This window comes from Microtus pennsylvanicus, chromosome 5 (assembly GCF_037038515.1).
Source record: "Microtus pennsylvanicus isolate mMicPen1 chromosome 5, mMicPen1.hap1, whole genome shotgun sequence".
NCBI lineage: Eukaryota > Metazoa > Chordata > Mammalia > Rodentia > Cricetidae > Microtus > Microtus pennsylvanicus.
The window spans coordinates 106,842,351-106,858,240 of record NC_134583.1 but is presented as its reverse complement, the minus strand read 5'-3'; the positions used below and the strand labels follow the sequence as shown (position 1 = coordinate 106,858,240).

General features: G+C 44.7%; 1 protein-coding gene across 8 annotated transcripts in view; it reads right to left on the bottom strand.

The window, feature by feature from the left end:
* The window catches only part of Smarca2 (SWI/SNF related BAF chromatin remodeling complex subunit ATPase 2), a 170,454-nt gene that overhangs the window by 82,792 nt on the left and 71,772 nt on the right, over window positions 1-15,890 (bottom strand). For all 8 annotated transcript variants that reach the window (XM_075973757.1, XM_075973760.1, XM_075973759.1 and 5 more), the window contains exons 16-20: window positions 12,943-13,009; window positions 12,169-12,279; window positions 8,894-9,136; window positions 7,470-7,583; window positions 76-183 (exon numbers count right to left, since the gene is read on the bottom strand). In XM_075973757.1, coding sequence (XP_075829872.1) covers window positions 76-183; window positions 7,470-7,583; window positions 8,894-9,136; window positions 12,169-12,279; window positions 12,943-13,009 — 643 coding nt within the window. The remainder of the gene's footprint in view (window positions 1-75; window positions 184-7,469; window positions 7,584-8,893; window positions 9,137-12,168; window positions 12,280-12,942; window positions 13,010-15,890) is intronic.

Sequence of the window (15,890 nt, the reverse complement as noted above, 5' to 3'; positions counted from 1 at the left end):
ATGCTCAAGGCCACGGCCACGAGAACACGAGAAGATGCATGGCAGTACCCTAGTCTCCCCACGTTTGGAACATACCTTCTTATCCTTCTCAGAGCCGTCTGTGAGGAGGATTCCCTTGGCCTGCATGTGACGATACAGAATCTTCTGCAGAGCAGACATGTCGCATTTGATCACATACTCAACCTGGGGACAGAGCAGGATACGGATAAGTACAGGAGGGAAAGGGGCTGTTGGACGATGGCAGTGGAGAAGGGACCGCTGGGACCAGTCCTGGAAGAACGGAGATGGGACAAGGCCATAGAGCAGATCAGAGTCCTCAAGTTCAAAAGCACCGTGATTATGCTAAGACGTATACAAGGTTGCATGGAGAAAATATAAGGTCCCAATTCCTAGACTTTCTTGATCTCATATTTGAGGCAGGGCTTCAATAAAGAATCCCTAGATTATTATTATTATTCAACATTTATTGTGTTACAATAAAATGTTCATTACAATGTACTTTTAATATTTGTCCTGCTTCTTGGTCCTGCATACTTCCAGATGAGCTGAACAGTATCAGGAAAATGAGTGACTGTCCCCAAACTCGATGATTTTCTTTGGAAAACATCTTTAAATGGCTCCGTGTGGCCACCCCAGCATTCATCTCCTAGGGAGATTTATAACAGACCTAGGCTGGCTGTCATTAACCTCTACTCTAGAGAAACGAAAGGACACACCACTGTGAAGACAAGAGGGGCAGAGGAATTAACTCACAGCAGGACACAACTTCCACAACTTCGTGGCTGCCTAAAGCAGGGCAGGGCATCCTGGGTGTCCAGTTGTGATAAATAAGTCTTGTTTTCTGCAGCTTAAAAGGATTCCCATGCCCACGGTCTATCTATCACACTCTTGCAAGTCTTTAGTGTACTCTGAGGGCAGAAAACAAGACTTATTTATAGGGTTCTTTATTCCTTAGTCCCAGGAATGCAAACGCGCAAATTTCAAAGCAAATGCCAGATTACCACCTGGATACCTAAGAAGGCGAGTGAGGGAAATCAGCCAACTGCCGGGTGTTTGATCAACTGTATAAAAGTGATCGGGTTGTTCTCAGCTCTGAGGGCCAGAGAGAGGAGGTCACAGATGAACAAGAGCTCGGCTGGAACTTTAAGAGGAGCCTGAGGCCCTGGAGGTACAACTGGTTGTCTCTTTACACTAGGAAACTACAGAGAGGCCTGCCTTTTTTTTTTTCCATGTAAGTGAGCTAAATGGGGTAACCCACCAGGCTGGTTAATAACCTTCTAGGTCAGAGAGGAAGCAAATCTTTAAATTTAACAGATCAGTACACACTCAGCATAGGCTTTGTGCTTGGCCTATCTGATCATGCCTTCTCTTTAGTCTCCTTTTCTTTAAAAACATTCTGACGTTGTGCAGTCTTCCTGAGGTATAACTAACACAGTTTACACGTATTTAGTCGACCTAGGGTGATCTTTTCCTCTGCACATCCCCTGCAAAGGAATCACCACTATCTTATGTTTTCAAAAGCTCACAACTCTCAATAAAAATTTGATTGTGGTGAAGAAAATGTTAAGTTTAGACTTTAACAAATTTAACAATGACGGCATCAAGGGTCAATATTGATCTCTACGCAAAATGCGTGACGCGGCTTTTCTCACTCAATCCCTACAAAGTCTGCACGAGGTGGTCACATTTAGTCTCCTCATTTCATAGACAAAGAACCTGAGCATCCAGGAGGTTAAGTTCCTAGCTCAAAATATGTCTGCTCTTTCAGATTCACACCAAGGATGACCAACGAGAGTGGTTCGCAGGCACGGCCTGGTGTAACCTCTCTGCTGCCTCATTCACACTTTCCTGAGTAAAGAAGACGCAGCCGATGCTTTCTAAAGGTGCACCAGGAGAGGGAAGATCCAGAGGCAGGCACAGAACTTTCCATCTGTCAGTCAGCAGTTACAGCTGGAGGTGGAGTTGTTCAGGAAGAGGAGGGAAGAGGAAGGCAGGCTGCTTGCTGTTACCATGGAGACAGGACGCCAAGCATCCGAACAGAGAGGAGACCCTCTAGAGCAGTGGTTCCCAACTTTCCTAATGTTGTGACCCTTTAATACAGTTCTTCATGCTGTGGTGATTTTTACCCCAACCAGAAAGTTAATTTTATTACTACTTCATGATTGTAATTCTCCTACTGTTAAGAATCGTAATGGAAATACTGGATAAGCAAGCAGGATCTCTGATATGGGACTCCCAAGGGGGGTTAAGAAGCATACTTTGAGAACCACTGTTCTAAAGGGCAACACAGCTGCTCTGGAGGGAAGACACCCACGGCTTCCTCCCTTCTGTCAACAGGGGAAGAGGAGCCGGTGAGATCCAAGGAGCGAACCTGTTGTCACAAGCTGCACACACGTGTTTTACCTTCCCTCCTGGAGTAGACCCTTATCAATTACAGGTGATTTCATTTGCTCTTGCTCTTTTCTCTAAGCCTAGGTACCCATAATGCTAGGGACCCTTTCTAAATCCTGTTGTACACAGATGGTCTCCCAGGGCCAATGAGATGGCACAGTGGGGAAAGGAGCCTGCCTCCAAGCCTGGTGATTTGCAGGCAATGCCTGAGACCCACAGTCGAAGGAGAGAACCAACTCCTGGAAGTTAACTGTGGGCCTCCACATGCACCATGACATGTGTGGACACCGTTCCATCATATCACATGCACATGATGTGTATCCTCATCTACAAAATAAATAAATGTAATTAAAAAAATTCTCCCAAGAGTCCTATCTATAAAAAACAAATTCCTCCTCCATGTTCCTCAAAGAAAATGGTACTGGACTCTGATGACAATACTCATCTTTCTAATATGGATATGGATTTTCTTAAGAATTATTATATACATACTAATACCAACATCTCAAGATATGAGTTGGGGCCCATAGGACAGGGGGACAAAGTAAAAGACAGAAGCTTTGCGTCCTTTTATAATGATGCCAGCATGATGATATTTAGCGGTTTTTATCACAGTTCCAACCTGATTCCTCTATGTGCCGTTAATGAAAACCCCATGAGGGATACAGGAGAAACAGCCCGGCTTTCTTCTCACCGCTCTGCGCTCACACTACCCCACATTTCCACCTCTGCTCCCTGGCAGGTTCTCCTCAATCTTCTGGGGTCCGAGGGCGTGAGCCTAGTTAAAACTCAGATCAGGGTTGGAGCTCCAGCTCAGTTAGAGTAGATTCCCAGCATGTATGAGGCCCTGATTTCAATCCCCAACACTTTGAACAAAAAACAAAAAAGTCAGATCACACAAAGACCACTTTTGAAGACATGCTTGGAAGCCATCACAACAGCCTTCTGAACCTGAACACACAGGCGAGTAAGAATGACCAGATACTGAGATGCTCTAGTGGGAGAATCCAACCAATGCCTCCCCTATGACCACCCAGGTCCAGGAGTGACTTTGTGATAGACAGACCTGTTATCAGTGTCACCATGCATGCTACATAGCTATAGAGCATAATGTTTCTATTCTAAGAGAAACCTAAGCATACCTAGCTGCCCTAACATTATTTGGCACTACATTGGGAAGTAATAGAGCCCCCTCTGCACACCTGTTGCTACTCCCTCGCATGGGCACTGGAGACCCCTGGTTGGGTGAGATTGCCTCCCACGGCCACACCAGTCCTCATGGTGAGCCGATATCAGGTCGACCACTCACGTGGTAACTTCCATGTCTGGGGTAATACATTTCATCTGTCCTGAGTGCAAGGGAATGCACCGAGGAAACAACTGACAGCGCCAGACAGAGAAAAGGGACTGACGGAAGAACCCCAATAGTGGTGACGGTTTCAACGGGGTTGGGTCTGAGCTCACTCTCCCCAAATGCAATGGCACCCAAGTTAAGAAGTCGGCGAAGAGTTCCTCTAAACACACAGGGACAAAGAGTGGAATTGGTGACTTCTGAAAAGCGTTGTCCCTTGCGAAGAGATACTCAACAGCTATTAAGACTGCGAAGAGTCCCTGACTTCATGTACGCACTACCCCCTGAGGATTCTGTGTGAGCGAATGACCCAATCAGTTCCCACAAGGAGCTGAACCCACTGATTGTATTGTCTAAGATTCCTCCCATTGCCCCTATTAACTCAGTAGAACCTGAGCTTTCCTCAGAGCTCCTGCTGATGGACTGCTCTTCATTTAAAATTTTCATTCCAAAAGGACAGAACAATGAAACTGGACCAGTGCGACAAAGCCGCCTGTAGGGAACTGAGATATTTTTCAACAAACAATTCAATTAACAGAGGTCTCAGACCCTGGAATCCATGCCATGAGAGAGGAAGGAAAGGATGGGAATGATTAATTCCCCAGCTTTTATTTAATGAAACACAAGTTTTCCATCCACACAAAGCTTTTTCCTACGTTCTACACAAATTATGTATAAAAATAAAACCAAGATTGACGTTAGCTGGTCCAAGTTCTGGTTAACTTCAGACACTGGACATGCACACATGCACACATAGAGATGCCACCGTACACACAGCCAACTGCATCACTAGTCTTAAGACTATGATTCATAGAGGGAAAGAATCAACAGACGACCTCAATGGGAAGTGCAAAAGAAGAATCACATTTTCATTTAGCTCAAATTGCCGTGCACAATCCCTTTTCTTTGAACTGCTGTTCTTTCCCGAATGTAAGAAGTGGACTTTGCTGTAGGTAGGGGCCCAGTATATTCCCCCTGCTCATTAGGTGTCCCATCAGCCCAATATGAGAGCTGACTTTCCCCTGCAGCAGAGGTGCCTTTAGGGTCACCCACATATATACGTAGAGATACTCAACTCAACACTGTTCAATATCAAGGAGATGGAATTAAAGGTGAAACTTCATACCTATTAAAATCTTAAAACAAACAGTAATGACCCTCACAACATATCTGACAAGACCAAGCACTGAGGGGATTATATTTCGCCAGTAGGACCACCAAGCAGTTTAGGAAGGTACAGAGAACCCTGAGAACACATGGTTTTAGAAGACCCTTATAAACCATTCATTAACCAAATAACACAGCAATCATACTTCCGGATGCTCACTCAAGTGAATCAAGACTGTCACAAGAAAGCCTGAATGCAGATGTGTACAGCAGCTCTGCTCAGATCGTCAGGGGCTGGAGAGATGGCTCAGCAGTTAAAACATTCATTGCTCTCACAGAGGACACAGGTCTGTTCCCAGCACCCAGACTGCACAGCTCACAAACACTTAGAACTCTAGCTCCAGAAAATCTGGAACACTCTTCTGGCCCCCATGAGTTCCTACATCATGGGGTACATATAGATTCATGTAGGGGAGTGGATACCCACCCACCCACACCTTAAAAAAAACAAAAACAAAAACAACCCAATGTCCCTCAACAAAACCAAACCCAATGTAGGTAAGCACCACAACTTGGATGGCTTTCTAACACACTGCATGGCCTGAAAGAACCCAGGTACAAACTGGCAGTCTTTAGGGATGGAGAACAGCTCAGGGCCACATGAGGGTGGGAAGGGGGTGGCACGGGCTATTGTCCCCTGGGTACAAAAGAGGACTGGCACAGTTGTGCAAAGGAGAACAGGTTAGGTGAGGGGGCGGTTGTGCAGTCTGCTTCTTAACACAATGAAATAGATGTTTGTTTAGACCACAGAGCTGCAAACTAAAAGGAGTACAGTTCTATAGAGAACATCTTAGTAAGATGCAAGCTAAAATTAGGATTAAAACGCACTTTCTTGATCCTTCTTCATAAAAACATCGGCAAATAAAATAATATAGTGGATTTAGCTTTTTTTTTTTTTTAAACTCGGGCCTTATGAGACATATAGAGTCTGCTGTAGGTTAAAGAAGGAGGTGCGTACCACTCCCAAGGATGACAACTAAATATACAACTTTCTCCAGGTTAAAAAAAAACTAACAAGGTAATGAAAGTAGAGAATAGATGTCAATGGATCAAATTAGGTCATCAACAGTCACATATCTGCCCTAGGTGGTTTACAGGCAGAGATGAAAGAAGATCACAGAGAACACAGTAAAGTCAAGAGAACGGTGAGATAAAACTTTAAGTGGACAAGAGAGGAGCTTCCATCCACAACAGAAACCTGGAGCAGAACAGACACTCGGGGAGAAAACTAAAACCAGAGACAAAACAGTACGGCAGCAGAAACTGTACCCGGTTTGTGTTCATGTGTCTAGCACTTAGACCACACAGCAGTCCTGTGAGGCGGATGTCACATATTTTCCTGGAGACCAATAGGCTACCCTGGTCTTAATGACTTGCCAACATCCACATCACAAGCAATGGAGAATGCAGGGGGCTCCCGCACCCACTGATGGGCAGAGTCAACAGTTTCAGTTCCACCAAGTTGCCTCCGGGACAAGGTAAAGTGGTTGCCTTTAAAGACATGGATGCCTAGAAAGACATCCACAGACAGTACCACACAAAGAAAATTGCTATTACCCAGTGGTCAAGACCACAGGAAAGCAAAGGGAATGATCACTGCACTTGATCCCCAAGAAGCATTCATCAAAGTAAAATACATACCTAGACTTTTACTAGGATACTCATAGTATAAGACTTTTATTTTCAATTTTTGTGACCATTAATGCATAAGGGATTAAGGCATAAAATTCTCTCACAGCAAAACAACCAACTCTGCCCAGCCAGATGGGCTTTACAATGGACAGGATGTGCCAATCTGTCCAGTAGTTGTTACTTCAAAAATACACAATAAAAAAAACCTCAACCAAGTATCAAACCCCAATCAAGCTACCTTTTAGAGGATGGAACTTCAGGTGTAGATGGTTCCAGGTTAAGACCAGGGGTACCATAGTCAAAATTCAAGTCCAGTACTAATCCAGGCTCAAAGAAACTCAACAGAACTAAAAACTGTTTCCTAAGAGCAATCTGAAAACTGTTTGCCTAGGCGTCCCCAGGTCAGTCCACAGGGACTTAGTTAGACCACAAACACAAACGCGCATCCCAGACTGTTGTTTAAAGCAACTTTCTCTCCACCCAAACAATCACATCACAAATAGGAAACACTAAATGAACTTTCAGGAAACCTGGCAGATGCCTATGGATCCCTTCAATTTCCCTTCAGTGAGGACACAAGTACCAAACGCCAATCCTTATTTGCTTTAGAGCAGGACAATTCTGAAGTGCCTTTAGGTGGGACTAAAAAGCTCAGTAACAATAACACACACACACACACCTAAAATCAAAAAGCCTCCATGAATTTAATTATTTTATTAAACCCGCCCCAAAGTTAAAGAAACTAGGCTGATAATCTTGTGGGTGCTCCCCACCCCCAGCTCAATCAAACACAGAGTCTTTGAAAATGTCTTTAAGATACTTTGCAACGGAACTCTAGGCCTGTCATTTCAGACATGCACCCACAAAGGCAGGTGCCAAAGACACATGCACAGGAGGGAAAACCCCACTACCTGAATCTGCAACTGACCTTTTCTGGAAGCTGAGATTCAACCTCTTTCTTCAGTCTCCTCAGTAAAAAGGGTCTCAACACCTTGTGCAGACGCCTGATGATCAAAATAGTTTCTTCTTCATTCAGGTCCACCTACAAAACAACCTTAGATGAATTCGTGAAGGATGTTTCACACAGAGAAACTCTGTTGCACTCATGAGGTGTTTCGATGCATACTGAAATTTCACACGCTATAGAGCCAGGTGAATGCCAGCCATCAACACCTCCAATTTTTTTGCCCACCTGCCTACCCCATTGGAATAAAATGACTGTCAAATAAGTATCTTTGCCTTAGAGTCTAGTTTTGTGGGAATGGGCCCTGGAGCCAAGTTTCACATTAGTAATAGGAACAACCCCAAACACAGACTAAGGGCAACAATAAAGACTGACTTGAGTTTGCGTGTTCCTACTTCAGCTGAATCCCCTGACATTTGTGTCCAGTGCAGAAATATACAAAAGGATGGGTGTGTGAATATGAAAATGGGAAAGAGTGAGCATCCTTTACACTGGAAGAGCTCTTGGCTCCTTCCTGCACCATACATATAGCCCCTTTCCCTTCCTCTGCTCAAATCTTTGTTCCTTTGTTAGCCTCTAGGGGGCAGAATTAATTGACACTGCTTTCTCCAAATGGGCAAGTCAGTTAATGAACTGCAAATGAACCTATAAGGTACCTCAAGATTAAAGGGCTATGAGTGCAAAGATAAGTTTCTCTAGAGCATATTAGTGACTTTTCATTCCTATCATCAAGGAACTGGCAATCAAAAAGATAGGTGTCCCTTTCAGGGATTTTTTTTTTCTTGCAATAGCCCAAGCTTGCCTTACATGAGCTATTATTAAAGGAATAATAATAATACATTTGAGAACAGATACTCCAGGATTTAAGGAGAATTTATGTACAGACAAAAATGAAGGCTTACACTAACACCTGAAAAAATGTGAGGAAAATTAATGTATTACACTCTAGCTCTGTGGAAGTACGTCAATGGGGAGCCCCGAGTTTATAACAAGCATTTCTGGGTTCCTGTTGAACTGGCTGAGTTGGGCTGTATAAACTGGTCAAGCCAACACCTTCGCTCTCACCCTCCCTGTGACATGCTGTAGTTGAACACTCTGTCAGGGAAAAGTTGGCAAAATGCAAAGAGGCTGGGGATGTCCCATATGAATCTAGATTCAGAGGAGAAAACCTAATCACAAATGAGACCAGATCCCACCCACTGACCAAAAAGCATTGTAAACCACCCTGTGGGGTTTCTCTGGCTATAACGTTCCAAGTTTTATGCCCTCTGCTTTCATTTTACCATCACACAGTGGAAAATACACACAAAGACACATACACAAACATCTACACAGTGAGAGACTTTCTTGCACACCACACACACACACACACACAATTTGGCCAGTACCCTTTCGCCAGTCATGGCAAATGGAGCATTAAACCACTGCTCGAATGTGCTGCAACTCTTGAAGATTGTAGGGAGGAGGAAGTTGAGGAGGGCCCAGAGTTCTGGGAGCTTATTCTGTAGTGGTGTCCCGGTCAAAAGAATCCTTCTGGGGGCGACATAGTGTGTGTTCAAGACCTGAGTCAGTTTGCAGTGGTGATTCTTCATTCGGTGGCCTTCATCCACGATCATGTATTTCCACCGAATCTGCAACACAAGTGGGAGAACCAATGTGTGTCTGGTCAACAGAAATACAGTGGCTCCCGAATGACTGGGTGATGTGTGTGGAAAACCAAAGATCCAGCTTGGCACATGACACAGAATGATACTCTTTAAGAGACAGGAAGCCCAACCAATGGAGCACTGCCCATGCCCTGCAGACTTTTAAAATGACAATATTCCCCCTAGGACCAGTGATTCCAATCCACCTTTTAGAAACAAGTAAACGGGCCCAGAGAGCAATGGGTACTCCTAAGAAAGAGGTTTGGCCTCTTTCTGCCCAACGGTCTTCTTGTTACTGTGTCATGACACAAGATCCTCCAGACTTTTGTGGTCATGGTTCCTCTGCTCACAGCAGGAACAGAATCCTTACAGCTGCTTGAAGCAGACATTAATGGCCAGCTTCTGGAAGATGCAGGGTCACTATCTCCTAGGCCTTCCTGTCCTCTTTCCTAATAGACCAGCTGTCTACTACCCCTAGGGCATGGCTCAGTGTTGCATTGCTAACACTAGAAATTTGGAATATTACACACAAAAATCTAAACATTCAGTTTCTTAAAAAAAAAAAAAGTCAAATTAACAGCGCCCTCCTCGGTTCAAACATGATGCATGTTCTTCATCTGCCAGGCTGAAGAATCCTGTTCTACTCAAAATGATCACAGGCTCATCGGCAGAAAAGCAATGCAAAAATACCATCCTCCACCTGGGCTAAACTGCAGAATTAAAGCACAGCAAACTCCTCAACACGACTAATACTAAAGAAGGCAAAAGTGAGGATGGAGCAATACTCTTCCCAAAGGCTTCCTTCCGGTCCTTTCCTCTCTCATACCCTACCTTTCACAGTCTCTTCAAGTTTACTGCTCGAGGGAGAACTAAGAGGGTCGTACCACTAACCCTAGCTTTTGCCTACACCAGTGGTTCTCAACTTTGCTAATGCTGAGACCTTTTAATACAGTTTTTCATTTTGACTCCCAACCATAAAATTATTTTTGTTGCTAACTCATAACAGTAATTTCGCTACTGCTATAAATCGAAACATAAATATCTGATATTTCAGATGGTCCTAGGCAACCCCTGAAAAAGGGTCATTCCACCCCTCCCACAAAGGGGTTGTGAAGCACAGACTGAGAACCTCTGGCCTATACAAAGGCAGCACTGATTTAAAAAAAAAAAAAAGTCTGCTGCTCAGATGTCTCTGCTCTGGGGCGAGAGTCAGAGGGAGCGGACAAGCAAGTAGGGCATAATTCTCACCTCCTCATTAGAAGGACCAGTGAAGCTAGGGAAAAGAGAGAAAACCATCAGCTAGGCTGGGATATTCAGATAAAGGAAATCACCAGCACTCCCTGCCCCGTTTCTCTACCACGGCCAAGTGTATAAGAATGACCAAAGGTTTACAGCCAACATCAGTGGAAAGAGGTCCACAGACAAAAATGCATCTAAGTGTTACAATAGCATATCTATTCTAAATCGACTTTCTTCCGCAGTTGAGCTCGAGAAGCAACAAGGAACCAGAGACCTTTGATTCTGCCGCTGAATACGTACTAATTAGGTCTACTGCTTGAAAAAATTATTCCCTCTCTGGAACACCATTTCTCCAGTAACAAATAAAAGCACTGCTTCTTGTTACCAGGCATCTCCAATGACTTTGAAATACATATGCACAAGACACAAGATGATTTTTTTTTTAGGGATCTCAAAGGCACCAACACATTCCCACAGTAATATTGGAGACACGTCATTTTTGACACTGCCAAATTCATCTCGGAGCACAAGGAACTGGAAGGCGGCCTTGCTGTCAGTGTCATCTCAATTATTAAACCTCCCCTGGGCAGGAAGTTCCTTTATGTTATTGCCTATGATACCATGAAGGGAACTCAAAGTTCCCAGAGCAGGGGTTTAATGCAGAGATGGAACAAACCCCAGAAATAGGGATTCTGCTCAATTCTGACCATAACTTAGTTTTAGATTGGAGGTTTCCAAACACCACGAGGTCAAAGAAATTACCACAGAGGGGGAAAATTAAGTTTTCATGATTTGTACCAGGAAGGAAGCTCTCATCCTTCTGCGTGATCATATTAGGAGACAACATGTCCATTATGGCTAAAGGACAACTTTAGACATACACATGACGAGCCAGGTAGGTCGCTGACACAACCCTTTCTCAGCGCCAAAGAAAAAGCCCCAGGTACAGCCCTGAGTTATTCAAACAATAATTGCCCATTATTTTACCAGGGAAACACTGAAAACAGAACAAGTATACAAGCTGCAGCGTGGATAAATGCTGAGATGGAGGACACCATCTGGAGGGGGCCATGCTTGCCTTCGGAGAGAGAGGCACAGAGGAATGAAGCTGGGCTGACAATAACCCAGGGCAACAAAAACAATTATTTCTTTCCGAGCACATTGAGAGCTGCTGGAGAGAAAAATCGCAGAAGGAACGCAGGTGAATTTTCTTAATAGATGCGGAATTGGGGCTGGAAAGATGGCTGGTTTTCCAGGGGAACCTGGTTCTATTCCCAGCACTCATATAGAGAGAGGCTTACACCGGCTCTAAGTCCAGTCCCAGGGGATCTGATGCCCCCTTTTGGCTTTCATGGGTGCTGTTTGCATTTATGTTCTCGGCAAAACACTTGTACACATGAAATAAAAATAAGGGAAAAGAAAGGAAGTGAACTCATGACAAACGTGCAGAGCAGGGCCCAAGATAAATCAATCAATTGATTAATCAATTACTTCTCTCTCTCTCTCTCTCTCTCTCTCTCTCTCTCTCTCTCTCTCTCTCACACACACACACACACACACACACACACACACACACACACACACACGATATCATACAAAGTATTAAATCCCCATGACCAAGATTTCAGGGGGGAAAAAAAAAGAAGAGAAAGAAACCAGTCATCTAATGATCAAAATTATACTATTGAGTATGATTTGAGGGATACTTTACACTCCGGTAAGATGATCCACAATTAGAGATAAAAGAATTTCTTTTCTTTTTTCTTTTAAAATCGTACCTTTGCAAGAATGTGCTTGTCTTTTATAATGTACTCATAAGTAGTCAGGAGGACATTGAATTTGCCACTCCGCAGCTGGGGAACAAGGGAGCGTCGCATGGCAGGGGTACCCTGAATGGAGAGAAAAATACATCGATTACCCGCTGGAAGGACATAGGTACTATTTCTCCCTGCTCAGAGCTTAATGGAGCCTAGACAGGTGATGTGCACATAAGGGTATTACCATATACCGGTCTATTATCCGGGAAAAAAGCGGTAGCTAAAGCACACATATCTTGACCCTTTCCAGGTCCTTGCAGCAAGGTTTCCCACTTAAGCCCGAGCAAGGAAAAGCGAGGAGGAAATTGCAGCAAGCTAGCAGTGGCTGGGAACCCGCTGCTTGCCTGAAAAGCTCCCTTTCTGCGGGAGCGTGCAGCAGGCAGCCCCAGCGCCCCGGTAATTGCCTGACTTTGCAGGAACATTCGGCGCAGTAGCAGCCCACAGTGAGCCAGTCAGCAGCACACAGAAAGTGTGATATTTGTCATTTGTATTACTCTCATCAGAAACCTCGCAATGTGATAATTAACAATTTTCTTCTGCATTTCACTATCTGAAAGTAATTATGGTTTATTACAGTAATCTTCTTGGGATGATTAACTCTCACTGTTTAGTACATGATGTACATGACAAAACTTTACAACCAAATACAGTTCACAGATGCGCATATGGAAGGAAGAAATTGGGGCCCATTTTTTTTGCTTTTCCGCATTTATATATAAATACAAAGCTCCAAACCTTATAAGAAATTTTCACCACAGAAGGAGCCCATTTGTCAAATTCATATGTCCAGTTAGACAGAGTCCTACAAAAACAACAACAAAAATACCACAGTAAACATGCACATACACATTTATATAAATTCGGTAAATAGAAAACTGTTACTCATTTTTACTCTTTGCCTTCTAGAGAATATAAAATACCCAAGATACATACATATTAATGTTACAGGTATGGAGATAAGAGGTAAGATAGAAGAAATAAGCCGCCACAAAGCGTGACGATGGTACACCTCAAGAAAAAAAATCTTGTAAGAAACAATTCAAAAGTGTAGAATTATGTGGTACAGAACACCGGAGCCTTCCTAGGGTTCCAAAACCAACAATGGACAAATGATTTAGGATTAGCCATGTAAGCACTGAGAAAACTCAAATCAGGGAAGAGAAATTACAAAACCCCACGAACACAGTCAATTGGTCTATCAAAAGGAAGCAGGGGAAGAAATGATGAATGATTTTCTTTTTAAATCCAAAAGTGTAACCAAAACATCCATGTCAGATGATGCAAGTATAGATCGGGTGCAAAGGGCATGTAAATACTATGGAGGCAGATAACTCTGAGCCTTGTGCAGAAAACAGAACGGAAGGAAATACGAAACAGAAAGCCTTGTTCTTCCTGCAGGTCGGAGTTCGTCTCAGGACTGCGACCTATGACAAGATGGCAGTGACTAGAGCATCAAGCTGACATGCATACATAGATGCTGACGTGCACACACAGATGCTGACGTGCACACACAGATGCTGACGTGCATACATAGATGCTGACATACACATAGATGCTGACATGCACACAGATGCTGACCTGCACACAGATGCTGACACACACACGCAGATGCTGACGTGCACACACAGATGCTGACACACACACAGATGCTGACACACACACAGATGCTGACACACACACACAGATGCTGATACGCACACACAGATGCAGACACACACACAGATGCTGACACGCACACACAGATGCTGATACGCACACACAGATGCAGACACACACACGCTGACATGCACACGCAGGTGCTGACACACACACGCAGACGCTGACATGCACAAGCAGATACAGATGCACACGCAGATGATGACGCACATGCAGATGATGACACGCACACGCAGGTGCTGACACACACACGCAGATGCTGACACACACAGATGCTGACAAGCACACACAGATGCTGACACACACACACAGATGCTGACACGCACATACAGATGCTGACACACACACACAGATGCTGACACACACACACAGATGCTGACACGCACATACAGATGCTGACACACACACACAGATGCTGACGTGCACAGATGCTGACACACACACACAGATGCTGACCTACACACACAGATGCTGACGTGCACAGATGCTGACACACACACACAGATGCTGACACACACACACAGATGCTGACACACACACACACAGAAGCTGACATGCACACACAGATGCTGACACACACACACAGATGCTGACGTGCACACAGATGCTGACACACACACAGATGCTGACACACACACAGATGCTGACACACATACAGATGCTGACACACACACAGATGCTGACATGCACATACAGATGCTGACACACACACAGATGCTGACGTGCACACACAGATGCTGACGTGCACACACAGATGCTGACGTGCACACACAGATGCTGACACACACACAGATGCTGACATGCACATACAGATGCTGACACACACACAGATGCTGACATGCACATACAGATGCTGACACACACACAGATGCTGACGTGCACACACAGATGCTAACACACACACACAGATGCTGACACACACACACAGATGCTGACGTGCACACACAGATGCTGACACGCACACACAGATGCTGACACACACACAGATGCTGACACACACACAGATGCTAACACACACACACAGATGCTGACACACACACACAGATGCTAACACACACACACAGATGCTGACACACACACACAGATGCTGACGTGCACACACAGATGCTGACACGCACATACAGATGCTGACACACACACAGATGCTGACACACGCACACAGATGCTGACACACACACACAGATGCTGACACACACACACAGATGCTGACGTGCACACACAGATGCTGACACGCACATACAGATGCTGACACACACACAGATGCTGACACACGCACACAGATGCTGACACACACACACAGATGCTGACACGCACACACAGATGCTGACACGCACACACAGATGCTGACACACACACACAGATGCTGACACGCACAGATGCTGACACACACACAGATGCTGACACACACACAGATGCTAACACACACACACAGATGCTGACACACACACACAGATGCTGACACGCACAGATGCTGACACACACACACAGATGCTGACACACACACACAGATGCTGACACACACACACAGATGCTGACACGCACAGATGCTGACACGCACACACAGATGCTGACGTGCACACACAGATGCTGACACACACACACAGATGCTGACGTGCACACACAGATGCTGACACACACACACAGATGCTGACGTGCACACAGATGCTGACACACACTCACAGATGCTGACGTGCACACACAGGAGCACCACACTCCCAGGGAGGGTGGCTGTGACAGTTATTCCTCTACTCCTAGTGTTGGCTAAAGACCAGGGGGAGCCACTGGCAGGTGAGGAACTGGGGCTGTGTTAGAAACAGCAAAGGCTGCTCCTTCCTTCCAGGGCAGCAAGCCATTGAAACACAAAGCATACATACAGAGTTTACTTGAACGCACTGCTCACAGCAAGGATTTGGATGTCTACGTGGCTTTAAGAGATACAATAAGGAAGGTGTACAAATCTATTATCTTTTGGAGGTGTTCAATTGTGTGAGTGTGAGTGTGTGTGTAAGTGTGAATACAAAAAGGAA